Below are 17,952 nucleotides of genomic sequence, written 5' to 3' on the forward strand. Positions count from 1 at the left end.
TATAATCCCATAATACTTTATTTAAGCACACAAATTACAACATGTAGGATGAGAATTATAAAGAGAATTACAAAGACAGAAAAGTTCCTCAAGGTCATTGGGTTCATGGCTTTACTTCCGAGTTTATAAAGAAACAATGTGGGCCTCCCTGGTGGGGCAAAGGGTTAAAATGCAGCATATGAAGTTATCACAGCCACTGCAGCATGAGTTCGATCTCTAGCCAGGGAGGTGACCCACATGGTGCAGCAGACCTCTCCTGACCTGCCAGCTGCTCCCTTCAGACATATATTTCATAGATCTGCCTGTTCTGCTCCCCACTCTGTCTAAAGTGAATCCTCTCACCCCCACCCCCCATGCCTCTGGCCAGTGCCCCAGTTCTTGGATGTATAAATAAAAAAATCTTTTTTTTTTAAAAAAGAAACAATCCAAGATAGCTTTCCTATCTCCTAGAAGAGTTATTTTTATAACTATAGTAAGTGACCAGTATTAGCTAGACTTAAACATGGAGATCATTTCTCAGTGTGCACAAATATGTAATCATAATGGTGTATACCTGAAATTAATGTTAAATATCAATCTTAGCTCAATTAAAAATAATCAAGAAGAGCTTGTTTCAGTTTTTCTAGAAGACCCAAAAAGATTTTGACTCACTGCAGACTCAAGATGATCGCATTTTTCAACAATGAAGTATTTTTAAAGTATATGCATTGCTTTTGAGATATAATTCTATTCCACACTTATAGCATAAATATAATTTTTACATGCACTGGGAAATCAAAAAAACCTGTCACTTTCTTTATTGCAAAGTACACTCAGACTAGATGTACCTGTGTTTAGTCTTTAAAATACTGAAAAAGTAGATGTAAAAATTCTCTTTACAATACTAAGTCCCAAATAAATTTAATTTTCAGAATGCCAATGGAGATCTTATTTGAATCCTAATGCTTGGAGTGAGTATTATTTGTTTGGGAACTGCATTCTTTAACAATGACTGTTAAAGTAAGCATGGGGTTGGGGTATTAGAACATTAAAAATTGCAAGTAACAGAAAGCACATTTTTTTCCCCCTCCATAATTTAAAATGTCTTAAGGGTGATACAATTCTGGGACAGTTAGTATGTCTGTCAGCTAAAACTTTGGTTCTTTTTTTTTTGCTACGTTGTACTGACTTGCAATGATTTACAACTGCTTCAGAAAACTGTACCATGGATCTACCTTTAGGCATTTGGTTATGTTTAAATAAAATAATGCTGCATCATTATACATTGAAATTCTGGAATTCCAGGCCAAAATTTCAGAAAGTTTCAGTTGCTGGTAGAGTCTATAAAATGGTACAAAATAAGCCTGTTTTGGAGAGTGATGAAAACATCCATTTACTATTTCACAAGTACTTAGGGAGTGCTTACTGAGTGCCAGATGCCATTTTCAGCTCCGAGAGTGCGAAAAAAGGAAATCAAGCTTTTCCTGCTGCCCATCACCTGTCAGGAATTATATTAGCTGCTTTCTCATATACTCTAAGCAAAGATCCTTCCAAGTGGGTGCTGTTGTTCCATTCCATAGGTTACCACAGCTCAAGAGGGGTTAATAGTGTGCTCTAGGTCACTGCTCAGTTAAGCACAGTGGAAGAATAAAATAGAGAGACCAGCAGAGCAAGTGAAATATGAAAACAAAAACGCTGGGTCCTGTTGCCATAGGCCAGGGAAGAAATGTGCTAGTTTGCTGAGGGAGGAAATGTGAGGACTGAAGAGCTGAAAGGAGACTTTGCAGGTGGCGCCACTGTTGGGGGCCTTGGACCTAGTGTGGTCTGCGCAGGGCGGGAGAAAACAAGCTTCATGGACCATTTGGAAGGAGTCTTCACTGAGGTGTGTCAAGGCACGAGGGGAGGGAGAGTGCACCCCAATCTCACAGACCTTTATCAAAGCCCCCGGGTTAGAACCAGTGATGGAAAACATCAGTTGGTTTTGCTATCTGCTAGGCAAGGGCTGAGACCAGTGGAAAATTTTCCTTTATAGTAGTTTAGGCAAGTAGCTTGGAAATTCTCATATAAAGCAAACACTTTTTATTGTTTCAAGATAAAGTGACTGAGATAAATAATAAAAAATAAAAACTAACATGAAAGTAAATGGACAAAATTCTGAAAGGGAAAATAGTTATCTTTAAAAAAGCTGACTGTGGCACAGGCAAGAAATTCTTCAGACAGGTGCACAATGTAATGGAAGGTAGAAGAGAAGAAGGTTCTTATCTTATACTCTCTAGCTCCTGGCATTAAAATAATTGAATGAAATAGTGATAAGGTGCCAACATATTACCATACAACTGCTGACAAGTAAGTCAAATACCCTTGGCAAGCTTTATGCAAATTGCATTAGTACCTGATTTCTTTTTCCCCAGAGAAATGTAGTTATGATGGTAACTATCTACACAGGCAAAATGATGTGGAAATCAGGGAGTTTCTATGGATTACTAAAGTCCTTCTAAACAAAGAACTTTCTGGAACCTTTTCTGGTTTGAATCATAAACCTAATGCATAGATAAAATAACTTGGGGACAGATGAAGAACCTCTATTCTGTGCATTCATAATATGCATTTTAATCTCTCTGCCTAGGCAGTTTTTCCTTCCCACAGGGCAGGGAGCAGAGTCCCCATCAAGAGAGAAGAGAGTCGTTATATATGCTCCCAGGGTTTATACCTCATTCTATCCTATAAGACTTTTTAAAAATTCAGAATTATGAATGAGCTGAAGGTTCATTCTTTGGTACAAAAACATGGTTCTACTTCAGGAACTAAAATGACTGAAACTGTATCACAACTTAATTTCCATCATAAAATGAGGCACAATCTTTTGGGGGAAAAGTGCAGGAAATACAGTTCAACTAAATATGATTCAACAAATACTTTCTGAAGAGTCTCCTGGATCACACAGACTCAGTTACTGACCTCATAGAGTTTTTACTCTAGTATCTTTTTAAAGGACACATTTCAAAATAATGAAAACTTAATACTATATAATTTTATACAAAAATATAGGCCTTAAGGGTATCAGTAGCTTTGAAAGAGGTGTTTGGGGAGAAATGAGGCTGTATAGCTCCTTTATGATCTTGCAGAGTAACAAAGCTTTAAGAAAGATGATTTTTCTCCTGAAATCTGAAATTTAATTTTTATCCTACTGTTTGTCATCTCCTATTCTTTTCATGAAATACAGATCTAAAGAGATGAGTGTATTTCTTAACCCCTCCATTGCCTCTAGGGAGATAAAGGGAAGTTATCCATTTGCATCTTCAGTTCCATATTGTCACTCCAAGCTCTAATTTCTTCCTACAAAAAATAAAAATGTTACCACTCCACAGAGCAAAGTCATTCTATCTTAGCATGACCTATCATTCTATTTTGGAGGAAACCTAAAAATAGGTATAAAGAAATGGCAACATTTGGTCAGTAATATGGTGACAGTTTTCAAATGCTCGATTAGTTTATATCATATCATTTTGGCATTTCCTAAAGAGATAGATTCTACAAATAAACTCAATATAGCAAAGAAAGTACTGGCATGTGCTTTAGAAAGATAAGATTCTGAAATCAGAGCCTATTGATTCAAATCTTGGCTCTCCCATATGGTACAGGGTGACTTTGGGCAGATTACACAAATTTTCTGTTCTAACCTTTAGCATATTCAACTTCTGAGGAAAACAGTTAATGAGTTTGTCATTAATGGCGTAAGTTTGTACCATAAGTCAACAAACTTCCTGTAAGGACTAAATAATCAATATTTTAGTTTTTTCGGTCAGTCTATCACAATATCTCAATTCCATTTCTACTGAAAAATATAAGCTAGGCATTAGTGATACACACTGGGCATGGCCCATGACTGTGCTGCAATTAATTTATAAAAAAACAGGTTGTTGGTGGACCTATTTAGCTAGAAAAACTTTGGCAGTGCTAATGTGAACTTACCATTCTCTACAATGTTGCAAACTTTTTTTTTTAAGATTTTTTTTTATTCATTCATACAGAACTGAAGTACAAGCCAGAGATATGGAGGGTGAGAGGATTCACCAGAGATAGAGTGGGGAGCAGTACAGGCAGATCCACAAAGTACACTGCTGAGGGGAGCAGCGGGAGGGTTAGGAGAGGTCTGCCGCACCACATGGTCACCCCGGGGCAGGCGGGGATCGAACTCATGCGGAAGTGGCTTTAGCTTCTTAGTGCAGTGCTTTAACCCGCAGTGCCACCAGGGAGGGCCAAAATGTTGTAAACTTTTGATTAGCCTGTTAAAACACAGCTCTCTGAAGCTATCTGCAGCCACTATAGTTTGATCTTCAGCCAGGGAGATCCACATGGTGTGGCAGACCTATCCTGACCCACCCACTGCTCCTCTCAGCAGTGTATTTCAGTTGATCTGCCTGTTTTGCTGCATTCTGTCTCTGATGAATTCTCTCACCTCTTGCACCTCTGGTCTGTACCCAAGTTCTGCATGTATAAATAAATAAATCTTAAAAAACAAACAAACAAACAGCTTATGATTAGTCAGGAAGACTATTAAATAAATGACATAAAATAGTGTTTGTGCACAAGAAATTACAGGAATAGCACACATAAAGCTATGTGTAAATCATAAGCCCATTAACAACAGTTAATGCTCAGTAACAAATGAGAAATGAATGGTGTCAGATCTCCATTTTTCCAAGACTACTGACAGATCACCTGGGCCTAAGTTTTTGAGAACAGCATGTTTAAAAAGGAATGACAATATACTAATGCAGCCCCTGGTGCAATTTTCCTCCTGTGAAATCAGTATCACTCTTTCAATAACTAACATATACTAGTGTTTGCAGGTGAGAATAAATGGAGGACTAATGTGGGAATATAATTAACAGAGTGTGCTTTAACTACCAATAAATATGTTAAAAGTGGTCTCCACAGTTATGTCCAGATTCAGCCATCTGTTAGTTTGCTTAAACAGCAGAATGATAACATGAAACAATTACATCAAAGATTCAAATACACTATAGTTCAATTATTCAGCTTCGTTCTCTACTGGAGTCAGAGGGTCGGGTTCCTTGTGTTCATGGCAGCTGGTTCCTGAGATATCACCTGACTCACAGAAGTGGCTGGTACAAGAGGCTTTCTTGAACTTCTACCCCTTCCTTTTGCTTAGGCCGACAGCTTAGATTTTCATTCTCATTGCCCAGATTGTATAGTGGGACTTAATTTTTTTTTTTTTAATAACTTGGCTGTTCACATTGCTTCTCCAAGATTCTAACTTTAATGTTAAAATGTGCTTCACTTTGTAAAGTCGAGCCTTGTCTTTACCCAACTAAATGAGCCTATCCTTTACCTATCCTAAAGTCAGATTGCCAGCAACTGGTTATCTAATAAGCCCAGTTAAGCGCCTAGCCTTGTTGGGTCTACCCAGTATCTCAGAAACACCTGCCTGTTAAAGAGTAACGAAACAAAGACAGACAGAGAGAAAGAGGAAGAAGAGTACGGAATAAAGGGAGGGAGGGAAGGAGGAAAGAAGAGAGGAAGGAAAGAAGGACCTAGCATGACCTCTAGCACGTTGTAGAGTTTGGCTTCTCAAATCACATGAACCAAGGTTTGAAAATTAGACTAACAGTAGTATTTACTTCACAGGATTTTAGGGAAAATTATGAGACATGTAAGCTGACAGTAGCCCAGTGCTTAACACAGAACAAGCATATAACAAATGCAAGTCTTTGGTAATGCTATCAACGTTTCCAGCAGACATTAGAGATATCAAAGAAAGAAAGTGAAGTTGGCAGGGTGTACTTGTTCAATTAACCTTGTGTACTGACTTGCAAAACTAAGAGACTCAAGGAGAAGGTCCAGTGCACAAATGTTTTATGAGTGTCTACAGGTACCAACTGGCCTACATACAGGAATAAAAAATGAGGATGACAAGACCCTGTACTCTGGGATGGACACAAAATCTCAAATCAGAGGCAGGCACAGGCTGCAATGGAAGAATAGAACACTTGATTGTGCCTGTGAACCTAAGAGAAGGCATCCTGAGAAGAGTCTTAGTGCCTAAACAGCTGGGGAGTTGAAAACCATGTATGAAGCCGTAGAAGAGGATAGCATCTGAGGACAGGCTGTTCAATCCCAGTGCAGATTAAAATGCAAAGTGGAGGGGTGAGAAGAGAAACTGAGTCATTAGCCTTCAAAGCACCCATTTCTAAAAGTCAAATCCTGTGTCTCATAACTATAGACTCTTAATCTGAACTTTGTTCAACATGTTTTTCATGTAATGGAGATTCTGAGGATCTCATGGATTAAAATAGTGAAACCAATTTTCATAAGTAACAAGAAATCAATTTCATTATATATATATATATATATATATATACACATGTGTGTGTGTGTATATATACACACACACATATAAAAAATATGTGTGTTTTTGTGTATGTGTATAAAAGTTGAAACTGATATCAAGTAACTCTACTTGTTTTTGTTTTGGAGACTTAGAAACCTGGGCCAGTGAAAAGAGCTTCTATCCTGATTCCCTTTAACCTGAAATGATAAGCAATTCCTTACCTGAGTGAGTATGGGTCCTGATCAAGAAGACTTCAGTATTTAAGGGGACCAGGTAACAGGATGCTACCCACTCTGGCTTTATGTGAACTTAATGTGCAGTGTCTTATTTTTAAGTGCTACTTCCTGTGTCTCTTCTGTGTCCATGACCCTCTTCCTTCTGGCATAATGGATGGTCAGAATCATGAATGTGATTTGGCAACAAGCCTTGAATAGGGTAAAAATTAATCTCATAGAACCTCAGAAAATTTCTCTAAACTCACGTACCTAACCAGATGAGAGGACCAAGACTTAAATTTTCCTATGCATCACCTCCTTGCTTTTCTGTCATATAGTGATTGCTTTTATGTGTGTGGCCAGGTGGACTCTGGAATCCATATTAGGAAGAAGGGGGAGACACTGGCATTCTGGGCCCCTGAACGATGTATGGAGTGGATCAGATCGCTCCTCCTTTGCCCGAACTCTCATGGCCTGAAATTTTCTTGCTTATACTAGTGTATAAGCAAGAAAACATTTCAACTAGGTTGAGGTCACTGACATCTTAGTTACAACTGCTAGCCTAGTTTAACTAAAGCATCTGGTTAATGAATGTATTTGAAGCTAATCTATCTATTTATTTATTTATTTAAAAAAAGATTTATTTGTTTATGCATACAAGAACCGGGGTATAGGCCAGGGGTATGTGGTGGGGTGAGAGATTCACCAGAGAAGAGTAGAGAACAGAACAGGTGAAATGACCAAAACACACTGCTGAGGGGAGCTGCTGGGGAGCCAGGAGAGGTCTGTTATGCCATGTGGGTCACCTCCCTGTCTGGGAACTGAACTTGGGCTGCAGTGGCTGCAGATAGCTTCATAGTGCTGTGGCTTCAACTGTTGTGCCACCAGGAAGGGTCCTAATCTACCTTTTTAAAAACACTATTACAATAAACTAAAATTATCAGGGCATTACAGTACCTGTTACTTGTAGAAATCTCTTTTTGTAATCCAAAGTCTAGTAATTACTCTGTCATTTAATCAAAGATTTTAAAAATAGGCATGTATAATGGAGAGGCTGATAACATAAATCAATAAAGCTGGGTTGGTATAATAAAGAAGGAAGAAAAACTATTGGAACATGTTTTTCTCTGCATACAGAGGAAGTCTCTATTTAGTTTCCAACGATTATTGTCATGTCAGCATGAAGACCACGTTTTTAGATCTTTCATTCTTAAGAAGACTGGGTGATTCAAAATTTATGTGAATTTTCTTCAATTTTAAAATTCTGCCAGTGAAATGAAACACAGCCTTAGGCTTCTATGAACAGGCACCCTGAACTGTGACTTTAAAGTGACACAGATCCAGCCTTCAGACATGTCTCCCCCAAACTATCAGGGTTGGCATCCTGTCCATCTGTGAGAGTTCAGAACCATCTCTGACACAAAAGAAACTAGCCCTGAGCAAGTTTCGAAAACTTAAGAAACTGAATTTGGGGATTCGAATCAAGTCCTCTCAGTCCTGGGACATGAAATCGACTGGGCCCAAGGGTGCTGGGCCTTGTCAGAAGAGGTGGAGAAGAGAAAATACAGCGAGCAGTGAGGCTACACTCAGTGGCAGCGAGTATGGGAGGCCACGCTTGGAATGCAGCATATCTGAAAGGACAAGAACCCCAGAGTGATCAAGCAGAAACTGATGTGGAGTCCTCAGTAGCCTTTGCCATAACCAGCTCTGACCAGTGTCAGCTGTATTCTCTGAAGAGCTGACTCTGCCTGAGGAGATGACAGCCCAGCAATGCTGTCACTGCTCCCCTGAACCCACCGGCCACAGCTCTGAGACCCAGGGGCCACTGCCTGTCATCTGTGAAAGCCCTGAACAGGGACAGCAACACCGTCTCTCCTATTTCCAGAATACCCACCACAACTGTAGGCCCCCAGCATGGAAAATTTTACAAGTGAAATTTTAAAACTAGAGGAAGTGGCTGAATATCGTAGAGTTCACTTCAAGGAAGGGACAGTCTTGTGATTAATTCAAATAGCATCCTAAAAGGGACTGTTTTAATTACCTGAACTGTCTCAAAGATAGTAAAATGATCTTGTTAAACAGCATCTTCTTCAGAGACAGGTGGACTGGATTTTTACCCCATTACACTGTTTCCTATCAATTTGTGCTTAGTTTGCTGTACTTTGGGGAGAGCAAATAAAAAATATATATAACGTACCTAATGCAGCTCCTAACACTTAGGATCCCCCATACTACTACTACTTTTATGGACAATGAAATTGCCAAGTATCAAGTGATTTAGATAGAGGTTGCTTCAAGTGAGTCATCAGTGAGTGATATAAACAAGATACACACTCCATAAGTGTTTAACATAAGAGCAAACTATAATTAAGTTGAAGCTTTAAAATGCAGAGATCTAACAGTTTCTGTTTTGTCTCCTAAGGCTAACATGGGATGGTTCCAGGAAAAGGGAGCTATTGGCTATTTTATACATTCAGCCAGCTTTTATTACTAATCTGAGATAGAAGGGAGTAGATGCAAAGATCATTAAAAGCGATCCGGGATCTGCAACCAGCCCCACTAACCAAGAGGACACTGAAGGATACTTACTAATGAGGACAATTAAGCAAAACTTGATAACCTACTGATTATGGCAGCAAAGCAGATAAAAAGAACACCATCCTGTGAAAAGAGATTGGGCGTTATATTAAAAGTGTCCAACAATCATCGATGAGGAAATATGGCCTTTGGGGGAATGCATCTACCCTCACCCCAAGTATGGGCCCAATTTAGTGCTCTTTCAACCTAAGCCAAAGCAGAATATACAGAGGCACAGATAGGCATCTTCTCCACACAAAACAAGCAAAACACACAGAGGTGTTCTGGCTTTTCCTAAGGCACCTCTTAGCTGTTTTGTTAGAGAAATTGGCAACCTGTGCCTTGGTGCTGGATATAAAGAGAGACGCACATCAACCACACGGAAGAGAAGGTCTACTTTCACAGAGGACTGCTTTGCTTTAACAACTTTCTAATCAGTCTCTTAAGAAGGACCCTTTCTCTTGGCCAAGCAGCTGTGGTGGGATCGGCTTTGTAGGGCAGTAGCTATAGACATTGCCTCTGGCTGTAATCACAGCTGAGTGGGCCTCCCCTGACTGCTCAAGCTGACCTTGGAGACAGTCATCTTTTGAAGCTGACAATTTTGTGGAGACTGTCCACCTGAAACATCACATGGGCCACTGCCTGGTCATCACAAGCATAGCTACACAGTTGGCATCCATATCCTGAGGTAATGCGCCTGCGTTGCAAAATACCAATTGCGTATAATGCAAACCAACTGAAATTTGCCTAGAACGTAATGTGCACTGATGCCTTTCCTGAGGCCCACTCTTGTAAAGAGATAGTATCTTCAAGGAAAGTAATAAGAAAGTAGGAACCATTTTATTGCCAAAAAGACACCCTCCCACTGCTCCCCTCGGCAGTGTACCTCGACAGTCTGCCCCCCACTCTGTCTCTGGTGAATCCTCTCACCGCTCCTGCACCTCTGGCCTGTACCCCAGCTCTGTATGCACAAATAAATAAATCTTAAAAAAAATGTAAATAGCAAAATCCCCCAAACACTTAGAAAAAAAAAGTCTTGATGAAGCTAGGGAATTTATCTAGACAGAAATGAAGACATATCAGAAATAGTTTGGTGTTAGTCCAAGAATCAGCAAATGAACAAGTAGTACATCAGAGAATCAGAAGTCAACTCATGAATAGGCACCTGCTTTATATCAAATGAGCTGCTGCAGTGCAGTGGGGAAGGGCTGTAAACAGTAAACACGGAGATATCCACAGAGAAGGAACACAACAACTAATTCTGACCCATGCCTTTCATCAGATGAATAAACCATTATAGATAGCTCACTAACTAAATGTGATAGGTAAAACTAAGAAGCTCCAAAAAGATGAAACAAATATTTTTGTGTATGTGTGTGTGTGTGTGTGTGTGTGGGGGGGTGATGGAATTTACTACCCTAAGGTAGACAGTTTTCTTAAATGGGATAGAAATGCACTAACAATAATTGGAAAAAATTACAAACTGAACTTCATTAAAGGTAAAGACTTTTTCATCATAAGCTAGCACTATGAAAATAAAAAAGCAAGTTACAGAATGGGAGATGATATTTACAGTAAAATTTATCTGGCAAAGAAATGATATCTATAATATAAAACAATATCCTATAAATCAATAAAAAAAAGACAGACAGCCCAAGAGAAAAGCAAACAGCTGAACAAAAAATTCTCAAGGAGGTCACAATGCTGAGTCAGTAAACAGGCACAATTAAACCATAGAGATTCACACCATCAGTGTAGCTGAAACTTTAAGACTGAAAAAAAAAACAAACAAACAGGTATTGTGCAGATGTAGGGGTGCAGGGGTGCTCATGCAGGGCTGTGGCACGGGGAGGAGGAAGCTGGGGCAGTCACTCGGTAACTGTAGGGCTGGACTACAGCTACACATATGCTCATTCTGTGATCTGGAAATCCAACTCCTGTGCAAATGCCTACAGCAATGCACTAAGACATAGGCACATGAATGTTGATAGAAGTTTCATTCTTAAAAATTCAAGTGGATATACACAAGTGTCCAAAGGTAGTAAATGGGCAAAGTGTGGTTACTTTCAATGGGAGACAATTCCAATGACAAAATAAACTCCTTTGATATTCAGTGATGAGATCTCTGTGGCATCATAGTCATTTGCATCATAAAATCAAGAGTAGTGGTTCTAATCTATAGTAGCAGAAATAAAAACTTCTGGTAACCTTTGGCAGAGGGCAAGAGGGAGGAGGATAAGAGAAGCATTTAGGGTGCTGAAAATGTTTATTGATATGAAAGGAGTTAATCTTTAACCTGTGGAAGTCTTCTGATTATACAGTCATGAGGCTATTATTCACATGCTAAAATCCAAGAGCAAACCAAAGAAATGACCAAATCACAGATGTTTGAAACCATAAGATAGCTGAGAACATATGGTCCTAACTGAACAAAAATAAAGAAACTGACAAACCCTTCCTAGGAGAAAGAATACTCGTCTTCAAAAAGTAAGGGGGGAAAAAAGAAAGCTGTCACTAAATAGCAAAAGCATTAGTCATCCAGACTGTGGGAAAACTGCAGTGGTCATGACTGGACAGTTGTATGGTTCCCCATGTCGCCTGAGTCTGCACCCACCACTGACTTCCCATCAGCTCTTCACTTAGCGCACCAAGGTGTGCCAAAGTGCATACACTGGAAATGCTAAGGAGGAAGTTTGGGATCAATAATTTCCAAAGAAAGGATGGGGGTGGAAATCAGACAAAACACTCATTAAGACACGATTGTAGGAAAGTGATGACTCTGAGTTAAGTGAAGGCAGTGGCTTTGGTGATGGAGATAAATGAATGGATTTTATAAGCTACTTTCCAGGTTGAAAAACCATTATGCAATGTCACAATTTTATATGATGTTAACTATAAATGGAAATCATAATAAAGGATCAGAGGTGGGCGGAGGCTCTTGATCTAGATAAAAATGCCATAAAAGAAGTAAGAAGCTATAAAAGGTGGCCATAAGATGATCAGTACTCATCAGAGAAATTACTAGCAGAAAACAGTATAGAGAATGTGCCAGAAAAATCTTTGCACTATTGAGGAAGTTGATAAGAAACAACATCTTCATGCTGGAGATATTATCTGCGGCAAAGACAAATTCAGAGGTTAGGAAAAGAAAAAGTTAAACATTTGTGATGTTGATTTAAAAAAACTCACAATCAGTAAGTTCTACCATTTGATCTCTAGCGTCAATCTACGTAGATAAAGTCAATAAAGTAAGTTTTGCTTAAAATAACTACAATGCTAATTATGTCATCAAACAATTTCTTAAAGGGATTGCTGGGAAGGAGAGAGAAAGAACCAGATTGGATGACAAAGAACTTCCTGGTCCAAACACTTGGGTGCTGAGGGCAATCTTCCTGGTCCAAACACTTGGGTGCTGAGGGCAATCTTAGTTCTTGTCTCTGGGCCTCCAGTCCTATGTGGCATCTGGGCTTTGTGACTACTACTATTTTTACTGAGGCTTCATTAAACTGGATGTAGGTTTATGCCTAGAAAATCATACACAATGTTATGAAAAATAAAATGTCAAAAGTAGATTTGTAAGAGAATATGATCAATATGCATTTACTGATCTTAAACATAGCTCAGGAAAGTGAAAAGATAGATTAATTAGGATTAAGCCAAACATGAATTTTAATATCCAAAGACATTCATAAGCACAAAACCCTGGGGCATATTTAGAGAGTCACTTTAATTAGCCAGTTTTCAAAACAGCTTTACACACAAGTCAAGTTTTCAACAGACTTTACATATGCATCTCTACCAAAGGAGAGACCTGAGTTATTTTAAATCAAGCAAGAAATCTGTAATCCTAAAATGTGGGTAGAACAATGGGCTGTGGTAAAGGATTGCTGGAGTTTTGGTGGTATCTGTGGTGTTCATACCTGAAGCTGTGTGGACCCTATAGGCCTAAAATATACCCAGTGTCATACTCTGAAGTTACCACAAAAAAAATTATCAGTAATTAAAAATGTTAATAATCAAGTAATTTTATCATGTTTCTCATATTGTCAGTATTGTTGCCTTGTGATTTGAAATGGAATCATTACTAAACATTACCAAATACACCAAAAAAATAAAAAATAAAAGCTCCACCAGTTACAGACTCTGAGCAAACATGCAAGTTGCTGAATGTAGAAAAGGGAAAACTCTAAGGTCTGCCACAAGGACTAACACAAGTAGAAGTGAGTCTGCAGAACAGAGTGATCTACTATTCCCATAAAGGAGGAAAGAGAAGATATGATCATGGAATTTGCTTTTATTTAAATTAACAATGTTATCACTAACACCTACTGAAATAATTAAAACTGAATATATTTGAACTTATGATAATAATCTCAGACATAAGAATTCTGGATTCTTTTTCTGACTGCTACCCCTTAAGTTGATGTTAATAAGCAGAAAAGGTGTAACTATCACGAGTCTAAGAAAAACCTGTCATAGTGATTTCTCATGAATTCATTAATAATTCTAGATAATTTCAAGAACTCTATCAGAATAGGATTGTGAGATCAGTATCTATCATTTCCTAGTTGTATGAGTTTGCAGAATCCAACCATCTCTAGATTCTGTTATTTATCACTTAAGGAATGTTTCATTGCATAATACCTCAGGTTCCAAAAATTAAAAGTAACATTACTTAGCAGAATGTGTGGCATATAGTACAAGCCCTATGAAAGTTAGCTATTATAATATATAAAACGTTCCTAGCATATAAAAATCTTCACTTTCCACTGTAGTCTTCCTCATCCACCACTTATACATGCATTATATGGTGATACGGAGCTCAAGGAATTTTACAGCCCAAAAGGAACTTCCAACATTCATTGAGCAATTAATATAAGCCAGAAACACTATTAACTAAAAAATGAGCTAGATACTGTCTCTAACCTCAAATATTTCTCAGATATATAAGATCCCTGAGGGCAGAGATTTATTCACCCTGCCCACCTGTAGATTACCATAATTAAAATCATGCCTGCAATGTTGAATTTGCTTGGTCAATGTTTGTGGGACAAACTGTTTTCTGCCTTCTATAAATATCTAGATCCCAAGATAGAAAGAACTTTACTTGTATTTTGGACATCCTATGATGGGAAATATTTGATGAGTACAAATAGAACTGAATTGGATTTAAATCTTAGGCTCCTTGAAACAGTGATAATGATTTTCTTACAAAATGAATACAATGACATTTGGCACTCTGAGAACAAATTCAAGAAATGTGCAGCAGCTCTGGGAAGAATTCACCAAATGCTTGATAATACAATAATAGAAATGAAGCTTGATACTATTTTTTTTAACTGCACCTAGTAACATTTCTCTGACCATTTAAATGATATGATCATAAAATTTCTTTTTAAAGATTAAAAATATGGCTCACCTGGTCTTCTTCTCCTCCACCTTCTTCATCGTATTTTAAAATATTATCTCTTACATCATCTTCTGGATCAATTAGAAGTTGCTTGGCCTGGCGTTCTTTATCCCGGCGCTTCATCCACACCACAAACATGAGAACAAGGACTAGGAAGGAAGAGTAAAATAACTTAATACCCTAAGTTTTTAGACTTCACTGATCCAACACTGCCTTCTATACAAATAACTTATATGTATATATGTCAAGAGTTCGCAATGTATTTCTACCCTGTTATCTCTTTCTGTCTCCACCTGGAAAGAGACAGGACGAAGCAAGGTCTGAGCACTGGGTTTAAGTAAAGACCTGGTACCCTGTGAACTAGCTGGCAGACATCTGTCTTCAGTTTCATCATCTACAAATGGGAGCAATGATTATTTCTATCTTTCATTTTGGCTTGCTAGATGGCAGGATATGCCTAATAGAATAGCTCATAAATTCTAAAACAACAAACTACAGTCAATTCAGTAGTGCTTGTTTTTTAATTGTTCTCACATTCAGGCTGGTCAGTCATCATTATATTCTCTGAATCAGAGAGGGCTGCACTTCTCAAGGAAGGTAGCACTTGCCAAGCCAACTTGAGTAGTGAACTGGAATTGGATGAGTAACTAGATCGTGAGCATATCTGACTCCTAAAGGCTGCTATTTTTCTACTGCATTCTTGTGCATTCCTTTTTGTATTAAGTTGCATATCTCAGGTAAGAAGACTAAGGGGATACATTTGAGTCCCGAAATAACATTAGGCTTTCATGTTTTACACTTTTGTGTGAAGGCTAGAACCATAAATTTTCCAGAGGGTTGATGTGAAAATCAGCACGAATTTATTTCCCTTCCAAATGCTACAGTCATTTCTTCATGCCATAATCCATCATTCCTAAGTCTTTCTTGATAAGGTTGGCATATATACCACACTTTAGTTGAAATGGAAACATGTCCCTAAGTGCACGTCTAGGAACACATTCTCTCTAAAATCTGGGTTATCAGTTTACATCCTGAAGCAAAAGATTTAATGACTCCTATTTGAGCACACTTTTATTATTGGCTATAAAAGTAAATATCCTCCCTTTAAAGCCAGATACATGATCTCATTTGCCATTGTTCCAGGGCTAAATCTAGCAAGTGGATTATTAGTATAGCATGTAGGTTTCAAATTATAGTCAAAGTAGCCTCCACACAGGAAGTAAAAAATGCTCAGGCTTCTATAGTAATTGCGTAGAAATAAAGGGACAGAATTCTAAATTACCAGAGCACTTGTAAATGGAGAAAACATAAAAGAAATGGCCAACATTTTCAAGAAAGTGATTGGTGCATAGCATGATCGCACAATAAACTAAGTCCTGCTGCTATTCAACAATAAAACACAGGGCCTAGGCAATTTATTCTTTTAACCTGCCTGCTTAGAAGTAGTTCCTAAAGTACTTTCCAGTGGTTAATTTCTTGCATTCCATTGAACTGAAGATTGCAAAATATCTTAAAAAGGAGCAATTCCTTTTACTAGACTTGCTCTAAAGATAGACAATTTATTGAGCTGTGTAATCATTTCTATTATCAAATGTGCTGGATAAAGTACAGTCTCTCACTATTTTACACAGCCCTTCAGAAACAAATACCTTGATCCTTGCATGACTGGAATAGGATGCTGACTGTGCTTTATATGACGGAAAACGAAGGAAAGCAATACACTCATTTTCCTAAAACATCACTAGATGCCATAAATTCATACTCAAGTCATAAGTGCTCAAACTTCAGACAGTCCAACATTTTTCTATGAAAAGAGTTGCTACAGCTCCTAAACCATCAGCATTAGCAGGTGGCAAAGGCATGAAAGTGGCACAGAGGCTGCTTTGCAACATAGAAGGGCATGAAACAATGCTCAAGGTTTGTCTTGTCCTTAAGTCACCTTGGCTGTCTCATATGTGATCAGCAAGAAGATGCGTAGAGGTCAGAGTTGCTAGATTATTTTGAAGGGCAACAGCAATAAGTTAAGTGGCTAAATCTCCCAGAAGCAAAAATAATTAAAATTCAAGAGCTGGTAAAGTACTCACTGAGCAAGATGATGATGCACAGCAGGATGGCAATGATGGCACCCGTGCCAAGCCCTGCACCCACAATTCTATCTACATCCGTGCAGTCCCCGTTGGAGTCGCACTGGCAAACTTTCACGCGAAGGATGGAGATGTTTGATTTGGGAGGATTACCCGAGTCTGTGATTATAATTGGAACTTCATATATCCCAGCTTCAAGAAATTTTATCTTTAAATTAAGCTGAGCAAAATCACCTGAAATACAGTTTGACAGTTAACATATAGTATGATAAAGGAAACACACACACACACACACACACAAAGCATTTCCTAGAATATATTTGCTACCTAATACTACAAATAAAGAGAACTATATTTATGCTGCTTTGTGATGACTTTTTGATTTTAAGGGTTTTAATATCTTATATAAACTTTAAGTAGTATTTAAATATATTTAATGAGTAGATTATAAAGCCCCTAAAATTAACTTTTCAAACCAGGTTTCACGAACCTTTCAACCACACATATATTCAAATAATTAACCTGTTCTTACCATTAAGCCGAGTGATTGTCCAATTTCTCTTAATAGTCACTGGAGACAACGAAAGATCAAAAGCAAATGGTCCAGCATTTGGATCAATGTCATAATCAAGTGCTGTGATGTTAATTGAATTGGGGTCTGGAGTTTCACAAGTCTCTGCCTCTTGAGGTAACACTTGAGGGGCATTGTCATTAATATCAAGTAAATAGATCTGTAGTGTTCCAGTTCCACTCATAGGAGGAATTCCTTAAAAGAGGAAAATCACAAACACATGCTGAACAATTCTCTCCCATGAGCCTCAATTACAGCCAAATTCTCAAAACTTCTAAACTTTCACCCTTTTCACAGTGTAACCTTGGAAAACTCTAGTTGCAGTGTCTGGGCAGACTGTTTTCAGAACAAGGTCACATCTTGCTTCCTCTCTAGGATGACCCTTAGCTGCCACTGCTGGTCTCTGGGAGCCAGCTTGGTGACAATACATGTCCCTACCGGGAGCACTTCTGCACCTTCCTACCCTTACTGCCCATTGCTCTGGGCCTTGAGCACACCACACTACTCCAGGCCACACAAGGAATGCAAGAGAAGCAGAGCCACGCTTAAGATTTGGTCGACCCTACACTTTTTGTGGAAAAGTAATACATGTGCGTGAAAGAATGTAAGAATGCTTCTAAGGCTCCAGTACAGACAGGAAATATTGAAACAGTCTACAAACAAGTAACACAGGTCATAGATTTCGTCTGGGGAAGAAAGGCTGGCAGAAGAAAAATTGTATTTATTGATAAACCAAATATCTCCTTGATAAAGTTTCAGTT

At 38.4% G+C, this 17,952-nt stretch overlaps 1 protein-coding gene across 1 annotated transcript in view; it reads right to left on the reverse strand.

Moving 5' to 3' along the window:
- The window catches only part of CDH2 (cadherin 2, type 1, N-cadherin (neuronal)), a 194,971-nt gene that overhangs the window by 17,035 nt on the left and 159,984 nt on the right, over window positions 1–17,952 (reverse strand). Inside the window, exons 12-14 of the mRNA XM_004683804.2 lie at window positions 17,153–17,386; window positions 16,621–16,854; window positions 14,546–14,685 (exon numbers count right to left, since the gene is read on the reverse strand). Of these exons, the coding sequence (XP_004683861.2) occupies window positions 14,546–14,685; window positions 16,621–16,854; window positions 17,153–17,386 (608 nt within the window). The remainder of the gene's footprint in view (window positions 1–14,545; window positions 14,686–16,620; window positions 16,855–17,152; window positions 17,387–17,952) is intronic.

Source organism: Condylura cristata, unplaced genomic scaffold (assembly GCF_000260355.1).
Source record: "Condylura cristata isolate star-nosed mole 26May11 unplaced genomic scaffold, ConCri1.0 scaffold00016, whole genome shotgun sequence".
NCBI classification, from domain to species: domain Eukaryota; kingdom Metazoa; phylum Chordata; class Mammalia; order Eulipotyphla; family Talpidae; genus Condylura; species Condylura cristata.